The 16,615-nt window shown below is 41.9% G+C and overlaps 1 protein-coding gene and 1 long non-coding RNA gene across 3 annotated transcripts in view; one reads left to right on the plus strand and one right to left on the minus strand.

Annotated features, from left to right (window-relative positions):
• The window catches only part of TRABD2B (TraB domain containing 2B), a 298,587-nt gene extending 291,464 nt beyond the window's left edge, over positions 1–7,123 (plus strand). The window contains exon 7 of the mRNA XM_069788792.1: positions 1,917–7,123. Within this exon, the coding sequence (XP_069644893.1) occupies positions 1,917–2,139 (223 nt within the window). The 3' untranslated portion in view covers positions 2,140–7,123. The remainder of the gene's footprint in view (positions 1–1,916) is intronic.
• Positions 7,124–9,986: 2,863 nt separating this feature from the next.
• The window catches only part of LOC138686366 (uncharacterized), a 122,610-nt gene continuing 115,981 nt past the window's right edge, over positions 9,987–16,615 (minus strand). For both annotated transcript variants that reach the window (XR_011325711.1, XR_011325710.1), the window contains exon 3: positions 9,987–12,199. This is a non-coding gene — a long non-coding RNA (uncharacterized lncRNA). The remainder of the gene's footprint in view (positions 12,200–16,615) is intronic.

Below are 16,615 nucleotides of genomic sequence, written 5' to 3' on the forward strand. Positions count from 1 at the left end.
GTCATTCATACTTGATGTTATGTATATTGCAGGAGCTTGGATACAGAGTGTCTAATCTGGTATCATTCTTGCCAGCACTAAATTAACCGCTCAAAAAAGCTGCACAAATTTGAAACAGCGGCATTAGCTTATCCCAGATCAACTCTTTGTATTAAGTGACTGCAGCGGTTTTGATGCAATATAGCAGAAGCTCTAAAGCTGTGTATCTTGTGTTATCAGTTCAAGACATAAACCAACCACTCACCGTGGGAATTTGGATAAGAGCTTTCTCTGGAAAGGCTTGATTTCAGAATTCTCTATTTACAGCAGTTTGTTCCTCTGGAACAAGCACCGCTTTTCACTGTCGAAGTCCTAATACTGGTCAGATGGATTATCTGCTCCCTTGAAGCAATTCCCATGTCTTTAATTCAAGACTGCATTTTCTTTTTACTCTAATTCATTGCACATTAGTTAAGATCACTTTTAGCTACAGAACTACTATCCCACCCAGAAGGTGTGGTGACAGTATAAAGGATGAGGGAAGAAATCAAATGAGTTATCCCAAAACCCAAGGTGAAGTGTAGTGTGCAGTGATTGTCTATTGGATTTGATGTTGACCCGCATGTGTGCTTGCCAGTGCTCTCTTCTGCGTGGACTCTGATCTTCTCACAGTTCGTGATTGACTCAACACATTTGAAGCATCTGAGCTAAAAGCTATCTCGGTATTGCTTAGACAGAAAAAGACAAAAGCCTGCAGTGCTACTAAATTCTATTTGTGTGCATGAATCTGGAGCAAGGTATTGTTCCTTTTATCTGATATTATGCAAGATGCAGCCTTTTTCTTCAAAGGTCAAGATCTCAGATACTGTAGCTAAATATTTATAGAACTGCATATAGCTTCTTGCCCCATAAAAAATTATTTGACAGTCATTTTAAGTGCCTCCAAATCCCCTTTACAGAAGATTTAGAAAGTAACACAGACAATCTGCAGGTATTAGTGTCACATCTTGTTTGCAGGGGAACTTGTCTTTTTTCTCCTTGCTCCACAGCAGAATGCCTTGTTTTTAAGTGCAGAATCCACCTTGCACAGTTTGCGTGCTCGGTTGTGCTGCTCTGTGACAACTGGTGGATTACGGATCATCCAATAACGGATGCAATGGAAATGCAATGCATTTATGAAATGGAGATTACAACTTAAAACTTCCAAATCAATTGTAAATGGACCTTTTTGACCTTCAGTGTCATGGGAATCATGATGAATTCCAAGCTGCAAATTCAAATCAAAGTACTAACTCAAGCTACAATCAATAAGCAATCACACCACTATTGAGGCAAATCCACAGACAGGAAACTTCACACTGAGTCTCGGTTTGGCATTGTGATTTGATCCAAAATGGCTTAAAGCCAGGAAGAGAAACGAAGCTGCTTGGTCTCCTGTGCTCAAGGTTATCAGTTGTGTAAGGGGATCCTGAGAAATTCTTTATGGCTTGTGAAACAGGGAAGGGATGTGTTTTGTACTCCTGGACTTAGTATCCAGTCTCTGAGACATGACAAATTTTGAGACATTTGGTGGCAAGAAGGTACTTAAGAACCTAAGAATGACATCATCCTGGGTCAGCACAAAGATACATCTGTCACAGTCTCTGATGCTGGCCAATAATGGATGCTGTAAAAGTGAGTGCAGTAAGTTAGATGTATCAAGAGTGATCCCTCCTTTGCCTATATTCTACCAGCAGCCAGAAGCTGAGGGACATCCTGAGTCGGACCTCTTTCCAGATCATCACACTTATCAGCCCCTGGGGCTCTCCCTGCATGTCTAAAACGTGTAAACAACAATAGTAGTTGTGATTGTTTTTGTTGTTACTGCCATGTAGAACGACAGCTCACGGAGATAAGGGTTCTCCTGTGTAATTTCCTTCTCTTGTGTTTTCTTTTAGCACCACCACGTTGCCTTCCTATATCAGGATAACCAATGGCTATATCACAGTCAAACCTCCCATTTGGATTTCAAACCGGCTGGATCAGAGACCGCGTTCAGACCGCCCATCCCAGCCTCAGCCTACAAGCTCAGCTTCAGCCAGCCTTTTATGGCCATCAATAACTTCTCCTCTCTGCATGGCCATAGCTTCTTTTCTCCTGAATCTACTGCAGCCTTCCTGACCACATTAGTATTACGTTCAATCCCTTGGAATAGAGAAGAGAGATAATTTATGAACGAATTGGAGGTTAAGACAACAACAGTTACAAGCTGGACCTTCTCAGTGACTCAGTAGTGCCTTCTAGCTGATTTTGTCTCTTTGCCCAGATACGTTTTGAAATTCTAAAGCTTTATTGTAACACTGACTTACATCTTCTTTTTGTAGAAGGATCTTTATTTCCCATAGTGCTATGGGGTTTTGTAAAATATACATGTTCATATAAAGAAAAAAAAAAGAAAAAGAAAAAATGTATTTATTCGACTGGTAAACTTATTTTTCTTGTTGTATATGTTAATAACATCCCTATTAATCAGTAGCGATGGTGAAACAGATAAATTAATATTTTCTATATTTGTTTTCTAACTGACAATTCTGCAAATGTCTGAACTGACACCAAATGAATGCCGCCTTTGTTTCTTTAACCATTACTTTTTACAGCAGCTGTCCAATAAGTACATTTCTGCTGAACTTCATTTTACTTTTTTTTTTATCTCATTCGCATAGCTTACACTGAATAAAGCAGATCCTGCTCTCTGTGGCCTATGCCCATTAGAAAAATAGGTGCATTCTTAACTCATTAGCTGCTACAACATAAAATATCAGTTATTTTTATATGACTTAGTAAGTCATTAGTCAGGATAACCCTCTAAATTCCCCTGTTGTCTTTAACTAAACTATTTAACTTCTTTGGAAATTACTGATTTCCCTCTTCACCCTGGGATTAATTCATTAGCTAACGCAAATTAAGACACCTTTTTCTTAATAAAAAATTGCTTTTAAAGTCTGGAATAACCCCACTGGAATTATTTTCTTCTCTCCCTCATTTTATGTAAACACAAGCCTACAACCTTTCCCAGCATAAATGAGAACAGAACTTGGTCTGTCTATAGGATATAAAGTTGTAGTATCCTGTTAATCTATGGAACTTCTTTGTACCATTTGTATTAATGCAGATGGACAACCTGGAGGGCGAAAAAACATCTACAAATTCCTCTTCATCTTGCTATTATGATGCTTAGAGCCAATAGCTCCGTGCTGAATTATGACTTGTCCAAAATCTGTTCAAGACCACAGGAACCAAATTAACCCCTGTGTCATGGAGACATACAGAACATTCCTCCATTTGTAGACTATGGTACTTCTGTTGACTTAGATGGAAAAGCTATGACACCTTACACTCACTGAAAAATTTGCTCCAAGCAAATCCAAGCAGCTAGTTTTCATGAATGCAATGAACATCTTTGAGAAAAAAAAAACATGTTTAATAAGGCATGTTCATTTTTTTCCCCCCAACAAAACATGATGAAAAATCCCTTTGGATACAAGAGTTTCAACCAGAAAATTAATTTTGGGTGAAATAGGGTCATCTACAAACCAAAAATCCAAATTATCCAAAACAAGTGATGAAAACATCTTAGTTAAAAAAGAAGATTCGAAAAACAGAAAAATATAATGCAAAGTTTTCTTTACAAAAAAGCAGTGCTTTTCACTGGAAAGAAATATCAGATGATAACGATGATTATAATACTAATGACTGAAAACAGTCATGGCAGTTTCCCACCAGCCCTACAGCCTGGTCTCCAGGACTGCAGATGATTCCATGCAATCTTCAAGTCTCTGCAGTGAGAGGGAGTTCAGGATTCACGGTTTGTTTGTTGTCATACCAGTTAATTCAGGAAAGTAGGTTAGAAAATAAATAGACTACAAAAGCCACATGGTTTTATTTGAAACCATGATGAAATACTGAGCTTTTCCATCATGCATCCCAACCTGTTGCCTTGCAAAGGCCAGGGAGAATACAGATAACTTCGTTTTGATTTACTGCACACCATGACCTCCAGCCTTGGCTCTACTTTTGACAGAAGGCTGTGTAGGTTTGTGGTCAGTTTAAGTGGATACAGCAGACGGTGCTATAAGCTACCCCTATTTTTTTCAAGCACAAGAGTTGATAAGGCCGAATGGAAAACTTTGAGCTTTGCCCCAAATGTGAGCTTCAAGCACGTCCTGTGCATACTTTTATATTGTGTATTTTGGCTAGCAGAAGATTAGAGATGTTGGTTTTGGACAGAAGCCATTCACCTTGCATAATATTTATTGCATGGAGCTGGATATTGGAAACATATTTTGAGAACTTTCATTTTGGTTTTATTTGAGCTATTACCCTAGAAATGCCTTCATTTGAATATAATGGCTTAACAGACCTTCAAATTCAACATTAATGCATTTAAAAAGATGATTGGTTCTCTTGCTCTATTCAAGTCAGAGATCAGAACTGAATTATAATGTCTTATTTACAAAAATGGTAGCCAAATCTTAAGGGTGATGATAAGTTACATAGTAAAAGTGAACAGCCAATGAACCAAAACCCATTGAATTTTATTTGTTGTAATCTGATCGCATCCAGAAATGATTCTGTGGTACCATCCCAGAAATCATTCCAGGTGTTGGAAAACTTACAGTATAAATAGACAAGACCACATAAAGATAAGGGAGAGCGAAAAAGAGCAGAAAACAAAAACAACTCATCCAAGACTGTAAGGAAAACCGCCAACAGGACCAAGACTAGAAATTACAGTTCTATAGTTTCCCAACCTGTGGCATTCTCCATAAGCCTCTGGAGCTTTTTTTAATATTAGGAGCACACAGATATCTCCACACTCACAGCTGTCATCATACTGCACAGAATAGTGTCTCCGTTTGTCACTGATGAGGTTGTTTTTTTGCTGAGTCACTCCTACACTGGACACTAATATTCAGTATTCACAAGCTCAGATATCACGGTATGTTTGGATATCGCAGTATGTAAATAGCTTGGATATCAAAGTATGTTTTAATGTATTTGCATTTCCTGGCATTTTGTCCGTCATTCTGTGAAATGAATGAATGTTACTGGAGCTCACCGAATTTCCCTCGTGCTGGTGCCCCATGTTTGTCACACTGCAGCGCAGGTGTCAAAGCAAGGTGTCTCCTGGCTTTGGGATCCACACACTTGACTTCTGCCACCTAAAAGCGTCTAGCTCACTCGGTCATCTGAGATTTCTCTGGTTAAGGGAGAAGACATGACTTCTTACAATAAATATAAGATTAAGTAGCTTCCTGTAGATCCTAGCTCAGGAACCCCACATGAATGGCTTCAGCACAATTCCCTAACCAAACATTTATTTTATTCTATTGCCTTACCCTAAAGTATGACTTACTTACTTAGGGTAACTTTTTTCAGTACATGGCATGTAAGCATTGCAATACTGCAAAATAAGACCCTCACTGTGATCGATAAAATGGATTATTTACTAATCAGCTACAGCAGCCCTCTATTAATTAAAATACACTAATACTGGTTAGCACAGATCTATGCACATCCATTGCAATGGGTCATGATTATAGTCACCATGAGTTTAAAAAGTGTGCATTAGATTTGATACATGCTCTTGAAGTACCACTGACTACCAGTTTCATGGGACTTCAGTTTTCTCTGTGGGTTTCTCAGAAAACTAGGAACCGACTGTTTTCTTTCTTCCAAAGGAAAGCTCAGATTCCCATGTAATCACAAGATTCCAAGAGCAGGAGATTTAACAAAAATATCCATGCCTGCTATATATAATAGTGAACACTGGTGATACTATTTACCTCTGAGAAACACAATCGGGAGTCATGCAATGTCTAGCAATCAAGGAGATGATTTTGGATGAGTCCAAAGCTGAATGTTCGTGTGATTCATCTTTTCAACTCAGCTACAACTGACACCAATACAATTCACATTACATGTAACTGTAACATTATAAATGAATGCTAATTATCTGCCAAGGTCTTGTCCTGGTGGAATAAATATCCCATACCATCAGCCACAGATCTAACTTCCACTCTTTCATTGTTTTAAAGCTTTTCTTGCTTATGTTTAACTACGGATGCTATATTAACATGCACTGCCACTTGGAGACCCAGTTAGTAAACTGGGACAGAAGGTATTTTATATTTTATGACTGATGTAGTTTCTCTGCAATCCCTCGAGCTGTTGAATAATGCAATACCTCTTCTGGCAATAAATGATGAACGTGATTTATGATAACTATGCTTTATACAGGTGTCAAAATCTGCTTTCTTGAACTTCCCTTCCCATTCCTCCAAGCTCCACTGTAATTTAGGAACACGCAAGGTAGAGAGTTGTGTATTTATCTAAGTTCTTCAGTATACAATTGTGGAGAGAGAGAGATGGAAAGAGGGAGAACTTAATCTATGTTTAGTGCATTGATTAGTCAAATGATATGACCCAGTCATTACCATATACCACTGTTAGGGAGGAATTTCCCAGCATATATTTATGTTAGAGAAACCAAAGTGCCAAAGTTATTATCTCAGCATAAATGTTATCATTCCAAACTTTGCTTAGTAACATATTTCTATATTATATCCAAAAAGTATAGGGGCTTGTCATATCTCTGAAGTGATCAATGGTCCGTGGAGTGTGCTAGAGTTCAGCTTCAATTTAAGCTTGTTTCAGCTTAACTGAAGCAGAAGGATAATTGCCTAATTTTGAGATCAAAGAGTGCGTGTGTGTGTATGTATGCATGTATATGTGCATGTATGCAATAGGGGGTGTGAGTGTGTGTGTGTGTGTTTCGTCCCAACCCAAATGCAACCTTTCCTGTGACTAGCTCTTCAGGAGGCACCTTAATCTAGGTAAAGGCAGAGAGGTCTTTCCAATAAGTAGTCAATACTTTTCTTCTGCAGGAATGATTACCCGTCCTGCAGATTCATGCTCACACTGAATTTTAAATTGCATATTTGTCAGTTTTCAATTCGAATGTATTTCAAATATTTTTTCCTGTTCCGCCTCCTGCTTATTTGAACTGTTTTGAAGAGTGTAATAAAAAGATGCTTTCTAATATTATTTTGTCAAAATATTTTTGTAGCATAATATATTAATAAAATGTTATTATAAATCCATAGCACAAGAATCTTGTATGTCTAGGTTCTTTCCTTTGCACTAAAAGCTAGGAAATCACTGAAAAAAAGGGAACATTCAGTTTGTAGAGCTTATGCACACTGCTTCTCTTTTGCCCGAGACCAATATGGGGTGGAGGAAATCATACTCTGGGGAAGGTTCCTCATAAAGTGATGTGGTTTTGTCAAGTCTGTTCCTGCAGAGATGTGAAGAATCTCTCTATGTACCTTTTTATTGGTGAGAAGTTGCTGCCCCTGGTGTGTAATGAGTCTGGAGCAGCCTCAGCCTCCGATCCGTGTCACTCAAGAGAAGCCACGGGGTTAACCTCATGGCATGGTTTGAGTGGGGCTTGGGCAGACGAAAGGCTCCATATGGCAGACGCAGGACCTGGGAGCTGTGCTTGCCTCTACCATTTCAAAGGCTTAATACCAGTATCCCACACTGTGCCACAAGCAGATTCACCTCCCCTTGCTGGGCAGCACGGGACAGGCAAGAAAATGCCCTGACAGCCTCTGCAAGATGATGTTGTTTTCTGCAGAATCAGTGGGCTTTTGTCAGTCTGAGTGAAAGCAGAACCGAGCTCTGCCTTTTTAATGACTCCGCTCACTACTAAATCCATTTGCCTGGATACTCACAGTTCTAAAACACTGTTGCAAGCCATGGAACTACACCAGTGACATTAGTTACCGCCACTGCTGTTAGTCCTCAGCGCTGCCCCTGGGAAGCGCAGAATCAGTCCTGACATGGGCCAGCCCTTCCCCACAAACTAGCTGGAGTGTGTGTGGAAAAGCCCAGAAGAAGCATCTGTGTTCACTCTTGGTGGCTGCAGGAAGGACTTTTCTCCAGTGCAAACAGTTGATGTCCTTTGAACCATTGTTGTTGCTGCTGGCAAATAAAATAACCCTGGCACCGTGTCTCCGTTGAGGGTGGAGCAGAAGCTACCTCCACACCAAGATACAGAAACACAGAGATTTACTCATTTTTCTTGGCATATCCCTCTTTCTTGCATCCAAATCCTGCCTTGTAGCTGACATTGCAGACTTCTTGCTGATTGCAGCATCATTGTTTGCTTCTTAATTATGTGCTAAATCATTTGCTCTTTAACACACTATTTTGAGAGGACTCCACCAGCGAAGCTGTTTTAGAACTAGCCACCGTAGGAAATGCAGTGGGACATATAAACTCTTGAGCCGGTTTGAACTGAGCTAACCATGGCACAGGAAGGACTTGCTGTTGCAACACAGAGGAGAACCTCTCTAAAAACATAGTTGAAAAAGAGCCCATCTATTGAAATACCCACCGGGCAGCCAAAGCTGCTTGCCATCTCCATCTTTGAACTGGCAGCCAGCTGGGAGAGTCCATGTGGTCCAACCATGCTCTTAACCCTAATTCCACGCTCCCTGCCCTGACCAGTCTTGCATTGCCAGCTATCCCTGGCTCCGGCCAGTCCCAGTCTGCCAAGTCCTTTTGCTCTTAAGGGTCCTGTTCAGCCACAGGTCTGAAAACAATATAAACCTTCAGCCAGCAGAGCCAGATGCTGGCTCAGTGGTGCCGTTTGCTTAAGCTTCTCCTTCCCTTGACCTCTCGCTGTACCGCTAGACTGTAATTGCAGCTTTTTACTCTGACTTGAGATTTTCCTGTTTATCGATTTGCACCGGAAAGAGGGGAAGCTGTGATGAGAAAAGTTCAGGGCAGAAGACTGGGTTTCTTGTGGAAGAGCTTAGTATCTGCATTGCCGTCCAGCAACCTAGCTCCTTTTTGGATCAGTGCTTTCCAGTTCCCAAACTCTGAGTGTCACCCACAAGTGCTCCCCACGCTAAGCGGGTTGGAAGGAGTATTTAGCTAAATGAAGCCTCTAAGTGCTCTCTATGTTTCAGTCTGGTCAGTGGTTTCCAATTGTTTTGGCTTGTGACCTTCCAGTATTTTCCACTGAGTGCAGACTCCTAGCTGTACTTGTAATGTATATAACACCTTTCCTCAGTTTATTGCAAACTGTGGAATTTGATAGGGAATCCCCAAGGGCTTGTGGACCACAGGCAGATATCCCTGAGTGGAGGTTTCCACCACTGTCCTGCACCCATCTTTGGTCCAGGCTAAGGCTTCTGCAGAGAAGCTCAGTGCAGAAATATCCAACTGCAGTCTGCTGCCATATTTGTTTGTTTATTCATTTATTTTAATTTTAACCATTTTGAGCTTAAATTAAAATGCAGAGTGTTGTTGGGCCTCTCTTCCTGATGAACGTTTAAATGGGGGAAAAATACTCAAGAGAACTTTTGCTTTTGGGGGGGGAGGTGTCATTTTCTAGCAGAGAACTCAAGCATAAAATGCCTGTGTGTCTTCCTCTTTTGGCAAGTGTCATTTTTTAATTTTTTTTTTTTTTTTAAAGCATGTTGTGCTGTGAGCAACAAACCTAATGAAGGCTTTTGGGGTTTGTTAGCATGTCTCCCCTTCACCCCACTGCAGATTTGCCAGTATTTATTAATGACTGAACTTACTACCTCTCCCTGAGCAGAGGTACTGATAGAGCTTCCTTGTTATCTATTGCCCGTTGCCTATACTCATGAAACTCCTGGAAATTATTATATTTGAGACTTCTAAACCCATGTGAGCAGTTTTAAAAATTGCTCGCCAAGGGGCAGTTGCAGCACACAGTGATCACATAACCGTCATTGTTTTAGAACTGAGGCTACAGTATGACTTACAGGCAAATGTATTTGAGGCAGCACTTCTGAAGGCAAACACATCACTGCTTGTGCACTTAATCACCACTGAATCAGGGCAGACCTGGTCCTACTGCACCAGATTTGTGGAGATGGCAATCTGTGCTCCAGACTCATCCCAAAGATGTGCCCATCTAACACAGCCACACAAAGGAGCTCCATAGCATCTCCAGGGGCTCAACCGGAGCAGAGGAGACCATCGAGAAATATATTAAAATATCAGGGCCCAGTTGGATGTACAGGTGGAGTCAGAGGACTCCAAAAATCACATGGGATGTCCAAAGACAAAAACAATCAGACACCCACAAGTCTACTGACAGTAATGGAAACAATAGTAATGGAAAAAATAATATATGTTTAGATTGCTAAATAGCTGGATGGTGGGAATATGATAACTTAATTTTACTGGGGTCTTAAAATAGAAAACATTGAAACTTTATTGAGCATTACAAATTCTGTATTCTTTTTTTTAACACAGTTTCTCCCACTACAAAGAAGAGCTTTTTAATATCTCCCTGTACATTTAGTGAGTGAGTTTCAGATATTGGGTTTTGAAAGGGCAGCTAGTAACAGCAGGCTGGGATAAAAAGGTGCCTGAGAGCCGCAAGTGCTACACTTTCACCAGCCCATGCCATCTCACACATATAAGGATGCTCCTTGTGTCAGCACAAGAATGTCTCAAGAGCACTGCTGTGTGAGGTTCCAGTGCCAGGACTTCAGGATGATGGGACAGACTTCCAGGCCAGGGTCCTGGCATTGCCACCATACTTTTGCAGTTGTAAAAAAATGAGGCAGGACTCAAAATCCCAAAAGGTACATCTTTGAGTTAACCTGCGCCTACATAACAGCCTGTGTATCTAACAAACCACTCTGCCTTCTCCATAGGTTTAACACCTGGTAAACCACACTACGTGTGCAGCTTTGGTGAGAGTTTGAGCCAACGTCCAGTCAAAAGCCTTCCACTGGCTGCCCTGGGCTTGCATTGAGTCCTGAACACCTGATTCATTTGAGCAGCAGATCCCAATCCTGCAATCATCTCAAACACTTTGCTCCAGAGCCTGCCAGCACTTCATTAGATTAGGTTGCACCTTTGGGTGCAAGCCATCATCCAAAGCACTGCACTTTGTTCCATTTTTCCACATTTAACAAGGATACGGTTAAAACGGCAGAACAAATTACACAGAGCCAAACCTCCATCAAGCTGATTTTCAGAGGAATGATAACAATAATAACGGCGACAGTGAGTTCATGCTCACAGCCCTCATTCACACCTGGTGCTCCCTGCCTTCTTGGAATGAAATGCAGTTTGAACAAAGGGACAAAGATAATGTGAGAAAACATCAACAACAGGCAGATAGAGGCAAAGCAAATGAAAGACAGATGTAGGAAGGAAAGTGGGAGCTTTCTGCTTTGATTTGCACAGGTCCCATCTCTTTATTGTCCTAAGGAATATCAGTTTGTTGTCCTAACAATATCAGTTCTCCAGTCCTCTTGCATGACTTATGATGTACCTTTTCTTTCTTCATATGAAAGCCATTGGTTTTAATTATAACATGATGGATACACAGCCCCAACTAGCTCTATGTGGCTGCATTATTTGAACAGCAGTGCAGTAGGGCCCTTTTTCTTTCCAGAGATCTCCGCAGCTGTTTGTCTTGGCAAGGGTAGGTTTGTCCCCAGCTTCATCCTGTGTGAAGTCCTTTCCACCCACTCAAGTTAGCCTGAGCATTCACCTCATTTTTAGTGAGAGCGTTACTATCTTCTGTTTTGCACTGGCAAAAATAATTCTCAAAAGGGGAAGAGACAGAAACTCACACCTACCCAGCTTTCTTGAACAAACTGTATTCATCCAAATTGTAGGAAGCAAGGATTTTGCCAAGAACTGGTTTTCTTTTAGCAATGATCCAGACCAAAAGTGGACACAGAGTCTGTGATATCATCTCTCAACCAGAAAGATCCTCCTGAAGACACATTAGTCCAGATAACATGTGGACTGCAAACATAAGTGTGGTAGTTTTGTGGTTGTACGATGGACAATGCTGGTTGTGTTCTCCGGCTGTGCATGGGCCAAGCGTGGCCCTCAGAGCAGGATCCCACCCACACAAAGACTTTATCCTGCTGCTGCCTTTTCCTCCAAGGGAAATGCAAGTAGTTCATGAAGAGCCAAACATTTTTTTCTTGACCCTGTTTGTGGCAGTGTGCATTGAGTCTGATCTGCCGTGACTGAGTCCGTGAGGGAAGGCAGATGGAGACAGCTCTCTATGCAGAGCCTGGGGCTAGAGATAAGGCTTGGTTCCCCATCGCTGCGGGTTTAATGATGACGTACCAACACCTGGGTCTTTCCCTGTGGCTGAGCAGGCCTGCAAAAAGATACATGAAGTGAGATCATGATACATGTAGAGAGAGCAAAATTCTGAGACCTGGTTGGTTTCTCTTCATAATACTTAACTTTCCTTGAAACCTCAGCCTTCCTGGGCCATCTTTATCCAAAAGCATTAATACTAAGGGAGGGGGAAAAAAGGCTAAAGTGTTGGTGTTAATGGAAGATTCAGACATGAAGACAAAAGTGTATACCAGGTTTGGAGCCTCTGTAGCCTGCTGCCAGCAACAGGCTCTGCTTGAAAGGAAAGTACCTATCTCAGCATGCGGTCAAGAGGAATAATAAAACTCCAGTCATTCAGAGGCAGGGAAGAGGAGAAAAACACTCATAAATGTGCTGGCTTATGTTTCTCTTGAACTTTCAAAATAATTTTTCTCTCCTGCCCAGAGATTAGTCACAGAAGCAAATGATACCATATCTGGGAAAAAAGTTGGATGGATGGAAATGGTCTTTGGGGAGAAGGAGAGGAGGAAGGGAGCAGACACATACTTCTCCGTGTGCCTTTCTCTCAGCCTGAACTCACAAATGAAAGAGTTGGGAAAAAGTCAAGTGTTTGGGTCCAACCTAAAGCCAGTGGGGAGCTTTGGGTCCAGCCTAAAGCCAGTGGGGGGCTTTGGGTCCAGCCTAAAGCCAGTGGGGGGCTTTCCATTGCTGTCTGGTGGGTTCGGGGAGCTGACCTCGCCGCTCTGCAATCTCCTAGGGCTCACGCTCTGCAAGAAGCTTGATTTGTCCCAGGGGCCCCAGTGAAATGATTTTCAACACATTTTTCCAGACTCAAAATGAAAAAGAAAAAACTAAGGGACTAATGAAAGTATGCTCATAAATGCCACTCTTTGGGAAAGGCTAGCACTTGCGGTGGTTTCCAAAATAAAACTCCAGTTCCTCCAAGTACTTCTGAAGCACCGAGTTAGACTTCACAACACCCAGAGGTGTCCAGTAAAGAACAACCTCAGCCTCATCTTAATAAGGTGGGAAAATGAGGTGGACAGTAGATTTTATGACATGCCTGAAATCACAGGGGACAGCTGTGGGAGCAGGATTCAAAAGGCAGCCCTTCCTCTATGGTACACTGTTCTCAGAAGCATGGCTCATTTATTTCAATTAATAGAGCTTTATAAAGGCTCCCTGCCTCCTTTTTTTTGGCACAAATTACTGCAAAGACAGTGAATTAAAAGCACCAAAGGGCATCATTTTCATTTAGTGTTTAAAGAAGCTGTTTCCATAAAAGCAGAATATGTGAAATTTGCCCCAAAGACTAAATTTAGGAATACCCTAGAGGATTAGAACAAAAAATAAATGTCTTAAAAATCTTTTCTTAGGCAAGGCTGACCTGACAGTTCAGCTCTGGAGTGGTCTTTCTGTGTAATACCAGTCAAGTGGTTCAACCAGGGACTGGTTCCTGTCACAACGTTCACTCAAGCATTGCAGGATTATGGGTTTCTCCAACCACATGAGATGAAATTCTTTAAAAAGCATAACGCTAATGCATGTACTCCACTGTCTCCTCATTTTCTGTCTTCAAAACATGCAAGGCGGGATTCAGTTCATGTACCATGCACTGTCTGAAAGCAGTCACCCAAGCTTGCTTCCTTCAATGGTGCCACCCAGACTGACTCTTCCCTTAGAGAAATATTTCTAGCTTATGCGACTTGTTGTCAGCTATTTTAACAGATGCTGTTGTGCTTGGTCCCAGCCAGCTTCTGCTCTGAGAATGCAGTTATATGTGTAATATTTGCAAAGGCATTTCAGTTTGTCTCCTATGATGGGTGACCAACTTAAAAATCACTTAAGAAAAAAAACAAACCAAAAACTCAGTGACAGCTGACTCATATGCAATGGTTGTGCAGCTCCACTGTTTGCTGTGACCATGCAAAATATCTCTGATGTGGCTGGGATGTGTCATGGCAGAACTTGCCAGGCAAGCTAGGAATTGGACAAGGTGCAAAATGAGCTATACTCTGCACCTAAGACACTTCCACTGCAGGATCTGTCCAGAGTTTGACCATGTCAAAACTTACTTTTTCCTAGAGTTAGAGGTCACCATCACCATCCGCATAACATATTTTGGTCAGAATTGCAGGACTAAGTGATGCTGAGACATTCAGTGAACGTCCTTAACCTTGGCCAGCTTCTTTATTAAACATGTATGTATATCAGTTAAACTCAAAATGGTCCACTATGGGACAGAAATGTGTAGTTTTTAATTTTGGCTTTGAATGACTTCTTGTTACAATGCGCTTTCATACTGTAAGCTCAGAATGAAAAAAAGCAACATGGTTTGGCTTTGTACAAAATAAATAGCCTTACATGAAACAACCCAATTTTCAATTTTGTTTTTCATTTTTAAGTGCCAAAATAATAATACATCTGTCATTGATAAACAGCAGAAATATTTAAATGTCAATGAATGGAAAAATCAACATTTCTACTCTAGACGAAAATGTTGCTTACACTGGTGATATTACAGTTTCATTGTTGACTTGCACCTCCCTTTTCTCCTAGCAGCATCATTCCCCTGTTCATCCTGGTTTTGAGGCCAGGAATTGGACTTTGCTTAGCTTTTGTATGGGCCTTTATAACTAGGGCCTTTTAAGTACTCCTTCCTTCTAAGCTTATAAGGCCTGTTATTAAGAATAATTGCTAATGGATGGCCTCTGCCTAAATCAAACTTCTTGTAATCCTCCCATAGTTCAGACTGCTGAAGACCTCAACTCAGTTCTCGCTCTTGGCAAACATTGTCTTAAATGCAATCTCTGTGTGGAGCAAAATGTCATTGCAACGTGATAATTTGATGATGATGATGCTGAAGTGCTGGGCTGCACAAAGTAATAGCCTTTGGTTAAACCATAATCGCAGCACTGGAAACCATTGGTTAATCGTGGAAACTTCATATTCAATGTGGTCTTCTGTGCTGTTCCAAGATATTATGAGAAATGGCCATAAGCAGGCTGACAGGAATATATTTATGCTGTTATTCACATCTTGTGGCACGTACACCACATGCCAGCGGTTTGTTTCGAAAAACAGGGTTCATGAGTAAGACCCAGTGTTTGAAGATAATGTCTGCAGCCCTCTGGTCTCTTTATTAGGAGAAATGCGGCACCATCGCCAGCTTCATTTCAATAAATTGTACTCTCTTTTACCCATGATTTCTTCCACGACAGTAGCAAAGTCACACTTGGAGTATCACATTGGATGAAGTTACAAGGTGCTGCTAACATGTGCTACAGGTACCGAAAAGACAGCCTGACTTGTGCCAAGGCAGCCCAGGTACCAGTCTCTCCTCAGGACACGAAGCCTGGTGTGGCACCAGTGGGTGGTGAGCCGTGATGGGGATCTACAAGCTGCAGAAGAGCTCTATAAGGGTCTTGTTTTACTCTGAGGTCTCTGTGCGTTGGGACTGAGCTTTTGGAGGAGCCGCGTGAAGGGCTACAGATGGCCACGCTGTCCTCATGGGGGTTGCTTAGCCCGTGCCGTGGCTAGAGCCCTGGGCCTGCAGTGGTGGGGAAATAGCAGAAACCTCATCCTAAATTGCCTGAATGCACACGTGCAGAGGTTTGAGGGTTGCACACTTGTGTTGAAACAATGTTCTGAAATCCGTGGCATGGTCAAATGTGCCAGTTCGTCCCACCTTGAAAGAGGCCTGTAAGCAGTGGGGGAGAGCCCACGTCTGGTCTGTCCCTGCTGACCGCAGGGCAGCACAGGCAGGCAACGTCCACTGTGCACCAGCTTTCAGACAGTGACGTGTTGCAGAGCTCGAACCCATCCACAGGCTCTCTCTGAAGCGCCATTTCAGCTGGTCATGCTTCCTCCTACGTCTTCTCTGTGCTGGGGGACGCATGCACAGAGCCAGCTCAGCACTGCAAGTCAGGCAGCCCAGTGAACTGCCTCTTGCTTGGGTGTTGTTGAACAGCTGTTTCAGCTATGACATAACTGCTTTTAAACTTCAAAAGAAATCTATTTCTGAGCTGAAAACATACAGATTGTTTCATAAAAAAGAAAGGGCGAGATGTTAGCAGGCCATGTAGCGGGTAGTGGACACAGTGGAATTGCAGAGTACACATAACATCCTGTCAGCTCCGTCTTCTACTCAGCTTTCACTCCTTAGGGGTCCAATCCTGTAATTTTTTCTTAAGCAATAACCTCATCCATGCCAACAGAGTCTGCTATTTCATCTGCTGGTAGCCACGCTGGAATGTGTTTGCTTTGGGAGTGATTGCGTGCTTTGCTGGTGGGCTCAAAGGACAGATAAAAGCTAGTGCCCAGCTCCGCAGAGTAGTTTCTATTGAGGTGAATGAACTCATTAGTAAAAGATTCCTTTAAAAAGCTGGGTCTTTTGCAAAGCCAACATGGGTTAGACTTTTTGTGGGGTAGGTGGAGTTGAAGCAGGACCAGA

Source organism: Haliaeetus albicilla, chromosome 8 (assembly GCF_947461875.1).
Source record: "Haliaeetus albicilla chromosome 8, bHalAlb1.1, whole genome shotgun sequence".
NCBI lineage: Eukaryota > Metazoa > Chordata > Aves > Accipitriformes > Accipitridae > Haliaeetus > Haliaeetus albicilla.